Source organism: Salminus brasiliensis, chromosome 5, assembly GCF_030463535.1.
Source record: "Salminus brasiliensis chromosome 5, fSalBra1.hap2, whole genome shotgun sequence".
NCBI classification, from domain to species: domain Eukaryota; kingdom Metazoa; phylum Chordata; class Actinopteri; order Characiformes; family Bryconidae; genus Salminus; species Salminus brasiliensis.
In genome coordinates, this window is record NC_132882.1 from 1,395,981 (window position 1) to 1,405,916 (window position 9,936).

A 9,936-nucleotide genomic window follows, 5' to 3' on the forward strand; every position below is an offset into this window, starting at 1 on the left:
TCCTTCTTGGGCTCTGTTGTTGAAGCCAACTCAAAATTTAACTCGAGCCTTGACCTTTCTGTTACAATTCTTTTTATTATTATTGCTATTCTCCATCCATTCTCTCTTTCCTCCTTCTAAATTTGTCTTTTCAAGATGTTTATTTGTCTGCAAGAGATTGTCTCTAGCAGAGAAAAAGGGGCATGTTGAGCTCTTCTCTTCCAATATCAAATATCCTAATTTCGAATGGGAGGCATTGTCCAACTTACACTCTCTCATGACTCTTTTTAATACATCTGTACATGCACTGCCAGATTCTCAACTTCAGTCAGAGCTTAGATTCACTTGGTATTTTCTGTAAGTAGGGTCTGTAAGTAGGAATGTGTAGGCCTTGTGCGAGCCAAAGGTGGTTACCGTGGCTAATAAGATCTCTATTATATGATCTCTATAATTATGTAATATATAGATATAGTAATGTGTATATATATAATTATATAATGGTAAAAGCACTAGGGAAGGGAATTTTAATGAAACATACAGAATATGATTATCATGTGAGGGTCATTTCCATCCCTCTTCAGCTAAAACTGTAAACATATATCTTCAAAACCTGTTAGTGCCTGGATATGAGGCATATCTTATAAAAGTAAATACAATAGGAAAAAAAAGAGGGGGAGGAAAACACAAAACAAATAGGAATGACTGCTACATCCTCATGCCTGTTACAAAGAGCATATAACAATTTGCATTACAAACAACACTGTCTGCAGGAGGGAAAACATAAGTGAATTGTTTCTGACCATAGTTGGGTGTTCTCTGTAAGGTGGAAATCAATACAAGTTGTTGTGAAAGTTCAGTTGTTGTGAAAGGGACATAGTTCCTTCTGTTTTATGATCTTGGTCCGAAGTCTTCTGCTGCACATCATTTTTAGATCTGGGTTTTGAATATTCTTGAAGACTTTTGAAGATCTGGGTTTTGAAATTTTGGAAATCTGGATTTTAGATGTGTCACTTCTTACTTCTGTGACTGTTCTTAATGCACTTGTGTATACTAAATGAACGTGCATGCCTGAAGCTCCTCTCACACACTGTGCAGGAATACGGCTTCGCTCCTGTGTGAATGCGCTGGTGTTGTTGGAGATTACCCTCTTGAGAAAATGTCTTCCCACAGTCTGAGCAGTGATATGGTTTCACTTTTGTGTGAAGGAGCTGGTGTGTTTTGAGATGAGTGCCTTGATTAAAACTCTTCCCACAGTCTGAGCAGGTATATGGTTTCTCTCCTGTATGAATGCGCTGGTGTAGTCTGAGAGTATTCTGTTGAGCAAAACTCTTCCCACAGTCTGAGCAGTGATACGGTTTCTCTCCTGTATGAATGCGCTGGTGTAGTTTGAGAGTATTCTTTTGAGCAAAACTCTTCCCACATTCTGAGCAGTGATACAGTTTCTCTCCTGTATGAATGAGCTGGTGTACTTTGAGAGTATTCGGATGAGCAAAACTCTTCCCACAGTCTGAGCAGTCATATGGTTTCTCTCCAGTGTGAACGTGCTGGTGTAGTTTGAAAGCATTCAGATGAGCAAAACTCTTCCCACAGTCTGAGCAGTGATACGGTTTCTCCCCTGTATGAATGCGCTGGTGTTGTTTGAAAGCATTCAGATGAGCAAAACTCTTCCCACAGTCTGAGCAGTGATACGGTTTCTCTCCTGTATGAATGCGCTGGTGTGGTTTTAAAGTATTCACATGAGTAAAGCTCTTCCCACAGTCTGAGCAGTGATACGGTTTTTCTCCAGTGTGAAAGCGCTGATGTACTTTGAAATTATTCCGATAAGTAAAACTCTTCCCACAGTCTGAGCAGTGATATGTTTTCTTGTCCGCAGTTTTCTTAATTTTTCTACGAGGCGAGGATACTTGAGTACTGGAGACTTTTTTGGATGCCATGTTCTTCCCCTTTTTCAGCAGCTTAAAATTTTGTGAAATCTTCTGATGTATTTGTAAGGTTAAGTTTCAACCAAGTAGGAAAGTCAACACTAGGAGCAGAAGAAGACTTGGAACAGTACGGCAATAATTTCTGGAAGAAACAAGGAAAAAAGAAAACCTAAGGTTAGGGCAAAATTAAATCAAGTCAATCAAGTAAAAAAAATTAAGTCAAGTCAGATTTATTTGTATAGCGCTGAGAGAAAATATGGCCCTTTCTAACATTACTTTCATGTGGTTTCAACTTATCAAATGGTTATCTTAATCCTTTGTCTCACCTTTTGCTACCCTTCGTCTGCCGGCCTAAAGTGGTCACTCTCTCTCTTTGTACAAGGTGACAACAATCAAGTGGTCATACTGAGGACCCTTGATGTGTGATGACCATCAACCCCCTCAACTTCACCCAACCTCCTACCCCTTTTTAAAGATAAGATAAGGTAAGATAGTCCTTTATTAGTCCCACAGTGGGGAAATTCTCAGTGTAACAGCAGAAAGGGACAGCAAGACACTCAGTTACAAAAATTTAGATAAATAATTTACACTATAAACACAATATAAATAAGAATTAAAAAAGCAACAACAATATTATTTACAGCAAAAGACTCTTAATTGCACATGGGGGTGGGATATTGCACATAGTATTCCTGAACATGAACATGTGTGTGTAGTTAAGTGTGTGTGTATGTGGTCCGCTGGGAGCAGTGCTGGTTGTGCAGTCTGACGGCAGCAGGAAGGAAGGACCTGTGATACCCCTCCTTCACACACTTGGGGTGAAGCAGCCGGTCACTAAAGGAGCTGCCCAGTGCTGCCAGAGTCTCATGCATGGGGTGGGAGCTGTTCTCCAGCATGGATGCCAGCTTGGTTGTCATCCTCCTGTCTCCCACCACCTGCACTGGGTCTAAGAAGCACCCCAGGACAGAGCCGGCCCTCTTTATGAGTTTGTCCAGTCTCTTCTTATCTGCCGTCGAGATGCTACTGCCCCAGCAGACCACTCCATAAAAGATGGCAGATGCCACCACTGTGTCGAAGAACGTCCTCAGGAGAGCTCCCTGCACCCCAAAGGACCTCAATCTCCTCAGCAGGTAGAGTCTGCTCTGGCCTTTCTTGTAGAGTGCAGCAGTGTTGACTGACCAGTCCAGTTTGTTGTTCAGATGAACACCTAGGTATTTATAAGAGTCCACACTCTCGATGTTCATACCCTGGATGTTCACTGATGGAGTGGGGTGTCTGCACCTGCGGAAATCCACCACCAGTTCTTTGGTCTTTCCAGCGTTTATCTGAAGGTGGTTCTGCAGACACCAGTCCACAAAGTCCTGAAACTGATGACTATCACCCCCTACTGTTGATACTCCAAGTGACCTACCCTTCATCCCCCTCCTACCCCTCATTAAACACCTTTTCATCAACCTTTCTCCTCCCACAATTTCCAATGTATATAAGGCCCTCTCAAAATACCCCTAATCAGACTGGGTTGACCATGACCGATCGAGTTGTACATCTCTGTGTGTATCAATAAACTCATCAACACTGAAGATCCAGTCTCCTGACTCCTGAATCTGTCTCCTGGACGCTGGATTTCTAACAGCGCTTTTCACAACTGTTGTCGTCACAAAGCAGCATTACATAATTAGCAGAGCCAAAAAGAAGAAATAATGTAAGACATGAAGGATCAAAGACCCCCCAGTGATTAAATTGAAACAAAAAGGGGGAGGGGTGAACAAACCATTTCATTGGTTGGAAACTTGTAGTATGACCTCTACAATTCAACTCTTGTCTTCTTCAAACCAAAACAAAATACCTTCACCCCAGCCCTGCAGAGGTTGTTGGTGAGGTCACTGCCTGGTGTTGGGGTTTACTTCACAGCTCTTAGTATTTGTCACCAACTATGGTTGTTTTCCTTGACTGGCCAGGAGTGTGTTTCCCCGTTCAACGACAGAAAATCACAAACTACAGGACAATGCCACCGTCCTGTGACAGTGATGCCTTCCTCCCCGATGCCCTGAACGACTTTTATGCATGGTTTGAGGCACAGAACAACACGTTGGTGAGAAAGACCACACCCAAGCCGGACGAGCAGGTGTTGTGCCTGACTGCAGTGGACGTGAGGAAAACTCTGCGCAGAGTCAACCCACGAAAAGCTGCAGGACCAGACAACATCCCCGGCAGAGTGCTCAGAGAGTGTGCAGACCAGTTGACAGATGTTCTCACGGACATCTTCAACGTCTCCCTGCGCAGCTCCACTGTCCCAACGTGCCTCAAGACCACCACCATCGTCCCCGTGCCGAAGAAGTCCACGGTGTCCTGCCTCAATGACTACCGTCCCGTAGCTCTCATGCCCATCATCATGAAGTGCTTCGAGAGGTTAGTCATGAGGAACATCAAGAACCAACTGCCCTCTTCATTGGACCCCCTGCAATTTGCATATCGTCCCAACCGCTCCACGGACGATGCCATCACCACCACCCTTCATCTCTCCCTTACCCACCTGGAGAAGAAGGACACCTACGTCAGAATGCTGTTCATAAACTTCAGTTCAGCATTCAACACCATCATCCCACAGAACCTCACGAGGAAGTTAAGCCTGCTGGGCCTCAACACCCCCCTCTGCAACTGGATCCTGGACTTCCTGACAGGAAGGCCCCAGTTAGTCCGGTTCGGGGACAGCAGCTCCAGCACCATCACCATGAACACTGGGGCACCCCAGGGCAGTGCACTCTGCTGTTCACCCTGCTGACTCATGACTGTGTTGCGAAACACAGTTCTAACAGCATCATAAAGTTCGCCGATGATACAACTGTGCTGGGTCTCATCAGCAAAGGCGACGAGTCAGCATACAGAGAGGAGGTGCAGCAGCTGACAGACTGGTGTACAGTCAACAACCTCCACTGGAATGTAGAGAAGACCAAGGAAATGGTTGTTGACTTCAGGAAATCAAGACCGGACCACTCTCCGCTTAACATCAACGGCTCCTCTGTGGAGATCGTTAAGAGCACCAAGTTCCTTGGTGTCCACCTAGCGGAGAACCTCACCTGGTCCCTGAACACCAGCTCTACAGCCAAGAAAGCCCAACAGCGTCTCTACTTCCTCCGGAAGCTGAGAAAGGCCCGTCTCCCTCCACCCATCCTCACCCTCTTCTATAGGGGAACCATAGAGAGCATCCTAAGCAGCTGCATCACTGCCTGGTTTGGGACCTGCACAGCCTCTGACCGCAAGTCCCTCCAACGCATTGTGAGGACAGCTGAGAAGATCATCGGAGTCTCTCTCCCCTCCGTCATGGACATTTACACCACCCGCTGCATCCGCAAAGCAACCAGCATTGTGGATGACTCCACCCACCCTTCATACAGTCTGTTCTCCCTCCTGCCATCAGGAAGAAGGTACCGCAGCATCCGGTCCAACACGACCAAACTCTGCAATAGCTTCTTCCCCCAAGCCATCAGACTCCTCAACACAACTCAACTCTGAACTGATATCTTTCTGGTACATGTTCACTCTCCCTCTCTCACTCTCCCTCTCTCTCTCTTTCCAACCATTTATCCCAGATAACATGGGAAGCATTTTTTGCACAAGCATTTGCACTGATAACTTTACTACCTCACTGGACTCTATTTATCGCACATTGCACAACTTGCACACTACAGTCATTATTTATTATTCTCTGTCTGTACTGTGTTGTGTTGTCTGTCCGCACTTGTTTGTTTGTGTTGCACTTGTGTCTTGTATGCACTGTCTATGTTGCTCCATGGTCCTGGAGGAACGTTGTTTCGTTTCACTGTGTACTCTGTATGTAGTTGAAATGACAATAAACCCACTTGACTTGACTTGACTTGAGATGCTAGCACTGGACTAACATGGTACCATGCATTGTTAAACTAACATCTGAAGTACAATCATTTCTCAAAACTGCTGAACTTTGTTCACACCACAGTACTTTGAACCATGTTGTTTTGAATCACTGTAGTCTGAACTACAGTCTATTCAATTTGACTTTTTCTTGTTGGTCACACTGATACATCATTTCAGCATCATCAACACAATGACTACATGGCCAATACTCACATTACAGGATGTTCAATGTTACAGAAATCTGCTTGATAAAAAAGGAAAATTCTCCCTGTTTTCATTATCCAAGACACAGTATCTACCACAGGCAGATTATATCTGTCCTATACCTTTTATTTTACTCCAATGCTGGACACACAACATGCATTACTAATATCACGACCAACTGGCCTTATTCACCAACCGTTTTCACAAAGACTGACATTCTCCAATGTCTTCTGATGTAGGACGTGGTTAGTTTAGGGGGACAGTGGGATCCATAGCTTTAAGAGTAGAGCTGTGAACAATTCTGAGCTTTAAAACTGCATCATGAATCTAATATACACTTTTTGTTAGAACTTTTCTCAACAACTGATTTAAGAAAAGCAACAATTAGTTTTAAAGTTATTGTTACAAACCTCAAGATATATCCTGCATAAAAGGAGAAATAAAGCCCCCGGCTTCTCTTCTCTTAAATATTTATTACAGGACTAAAACATATTTAGGGTGTGTATATACTGTAATTCTAAACTTTGGTTTCAGTGTTTGCCTTTACACTCGCCTCATATTCGGAGTACAGATTTTTACAGAGGGAGAGAGAGAAGGAGATACAGCAGATGATGACGACGACTGAATGCAGCCTAAACACCAATGTATCCACTATCATGCAAAAACCCTGTATCTCCTAATCTGCACTCAAATCAGTCATAAAACCACACGGACAAAATGTTCTGAAACGTCCAAATCAATACAGCTATAACTTGCAGCTCAGACCAGAAGGACTGAACAGTGTCCAGTGAAATAAAGTAGCGTTTTTAAAGTAGCTGACTTTATTCTACCCATGAATTGTTTTATTGTCATAAAAAGAAAAACTGGAAACAGATGATTCGGCCATATAGGCTACTAAGAGTATTTGCTGGTCTTTGTAAATGAGTATATGTTACTATAAGTGAGTGCAGAACTATATGAACTAATGCAGCTGAAGGTTTTCAAATATATTTACAGAGATCAAAAGTTCCTCCTGAGAGGACACACCTTCGTTCCTGCAACATGGCTCCATGTACATGGGTCTACACCCCGCCACCACCCTTTTCATCTTTATACTTTGGGAAAACAATTACTGAAATCAATTATTTTGCAATTATTGAAAAGTAAAACACGAAGCTGCTAAAGAAAACCTGCCTTTATCAGATAAATGAGCACAGAGCTAACTTTAAAAATAGGTTTATCCAGACTTACAGAACCACGTGTAGCTCAGGGGCAGGGCCGCTTAGCAGTTAGCCAAACGCATTCATTCCAACGGCCAGAGTTAGCACCTAGCTAGCAACCTTTTCACTGGGTTAAAACTCGGTTAAAACGCGACCTCACGATGTTCCTTCATTATTAAATGACTTCAGTAATATGTGGATATGTTACCATGAACCCACCTGTATAACAGCAGTAAAGAATCCAGGTTCTGCTGAGAGGAGAAACAAACGGTAGAGCTCCACTTCCGCTCAGGAGCCAATGGCGTCACAGCTGGCAACTAGCTGTCAAAATAAAAGTCCTGCATGGCGTTTAAACAGCAGTGTGGTATACAAGTTAATCCTTGTAATCTTCTTTATTATGATTAATATTGATCTTAATTGTTAACAACAAGAAGATTTTATGGAATAAGAAATGTTTTATACCTTATTTCAGGTCTATTCACTATTTATTCAATAGCAAATAACTGTTTTGCCTTTAATAAGTAAAAAGATGTACTGTTACTTTTTCATGAAATAGAAAATAGAAAAACGTCATTTTACAGAAAGGTAAATTTACAGGTGTCTTTATCATACCTTGCAAAAAGATGCAGTGCCAGATTCATTTTATAGACCTGGGCCAGAATCTGAATTTGATTTGTGCCAGATTTTGTCTGGATGATTGTTGCCATCTGGATAACCTTCTTAACAGTGCCCTACGATAAAGTGTTACCCTCACTTTTACTCAACAAATAAATAAAACAAATAAAGGTCAATATCGGAGTGCTCGTCCAATCAGAGGTCTTAATTCCATTTGTGCTCTAACAACACAGCAAGTTTGACCTTTGTTTTAATTATAATATTTCCAATCTTACATACCTCAAACTCATATCTCACGCGCCTGGGGAGCAGAGAGGGTGAAGGGCCTTGCTCAAGGGCCCAGCAGTGGCAGCTTGGTGCCTCACTGACCACTGGCTTTATATAACATTATTATTTGGGTTCATTCTAAAGTCAGTTGTCACTGAAAGTGTCTACCTGTAAAACTCTATATAATAACCCAGGCTGCTGTGTTGGCAAAACGACATGCTACTAAGTGAGCTAGCACAACCATGTGACCAATGTGTACTGTTCTTAATACAGGAGTAATGTACTGTGTAGTGTAGTACTGCTCTTAATACAGGAGTAATGTACTGTGTAGTGTAGTACTGCTCTTAAGACAGGAGTAATGTACTATGTAGTGTAGTACTGCTCTTAATACAGGAGTAATGTACTGTGTAGTGTAGTACTGCTCTTAATACAGGAGTAATGTACTGTGTAGTGTAGTACTGCTCTTAATACAGGAGTAATGTACTGTGTGGTGTAGTACTGCTCTTAATACAGGAGTAATGTACTGTGTAGTGTAGTACTGCTCTTAATACAGGAGTAATGTACTATGTAGTGTAGTACTGCTCTTAATACAGGAGTAATGTACTGTGTAGTGTAGTACTGCTCTTAATACAGGAGTAATGTACTGTGTGGTGTAGTACTGCTCTTAATACAGGAGTAATGTACTGTGTAGTGTAGTACTGCTCTTAATACAGGAGTAATGTACTGTGTAGTGTAGTACTGCTCTTAATACAGGAGTAATGTACTGTGTAGTGTAGTACTGCTCTTAATACAGGAGTAATGTACTATGTAGTGTAGTACTGCTCTTGAGACAGGAGTAATGTACTATGTAGTGTAGTACGTAATGTACTGTAATGTACTATGTAATGTACTGTGTAGTGTAGTACTGCTCTTGAGACAGGAGTAATGTACTATGTAGTGTAGTACTGCTCTTAATACAGGAGTAATGTACTGTGTAGTGTAGTACTGCTCTTAATACAGGAGTAATGTACTGTGTAGTGTAGTACTGCTCTTAATACAGGAGTAATGTACTGTGTGGTGTAGTACTGCTCTTAAGACAGGAGTAATGTACTGTGTGGTGTAGTACTGCTCTTAATACAGGAGTAATGTACTGTGTGGTGTAGTACTGCTCTTAAGACAGGAGTAATGTACTGTGTGGTGTAGTACTGCTCTTAATACAGGAGTAATGTACTGTGTGGTGTAGTACTGCTCTTAATGCAGGAGTAATGTACTGTGTAGTGTAGTACTGCTCTTAAGACAGGAATAATGTACTGTGTAGTGTAGTACTGCTCTTAAGCACTTACTGGGTGGTTCCTGTCATCTGCACAATCTACTGGGCCAATGACTTTTCGCCGCTATCTTTCTCCTACCAAAATATAAACAAAGGCTGAAGCAAGAGCTTCCGGTGGTGAGAGAGGTCGAGCGCTGGACGGACCAATCAGTGGCCACGCTGCAGGACGCTCTTGATGACGCGGACTGGGACATGTTCCGGCGCAGCTCCGATGACGTCAACATGTTTACGGAAGCGGTCGTGGGTTTTATCGGGAAAGTAGCGGACGACACCGTCCAGAAATCTACAATCAAAACATTTCCCAATCAGAAGCCCTGGGTGGATAAAAGCATCCGGGAGGCTCTGAATGCCCGCACTGCTGCCTACAACACGGGACTGATCAGCGGAGATATGCAGGAATACAAGTCTGCGTCATATGGAGTAAGGAAGGCGGTAAAGGAGGCGAAGCAGCGCTACGGGAGGAAACTAGAGTCCCAGTTCCAGCAAAACGACTCTAGGAGCCTGTGGCAGGGACTGAGAACAATAACGGACTATAGGAGCCCACCCT

General features: G+C 43.0%; 1 protein-coding gene across 1 annotated transcript; it reads right to left on the reverse strand.

The window, feature by feature from the left end:
- Window positions 1-538: 538 nt before the first annotated feature.
- Window positions 539-7,498, reverse strand: LOC140555889 (uncharacterized). Its single transcript, XM_072679228.1, has 2 exons — window positions 7,418-7,498; window positions 539-2,043 (listed from the first exon to the last, which is right to left on the reverse strand). Exon 2 carries the CDS (start codon window positions 1,911-1,913, stop codon window positions 987-989), a length of 927 nt encoding a protein of 308 aa, XP_072535329.1. The 5' UTR covers window positions 1,914-2,043; window positions 7,418-7,498; the 3' UTR covers window positions 539-986.
- Between the last annotated feature and the right edge of the window lie 2,438 nt (window positions 7,499-9,936).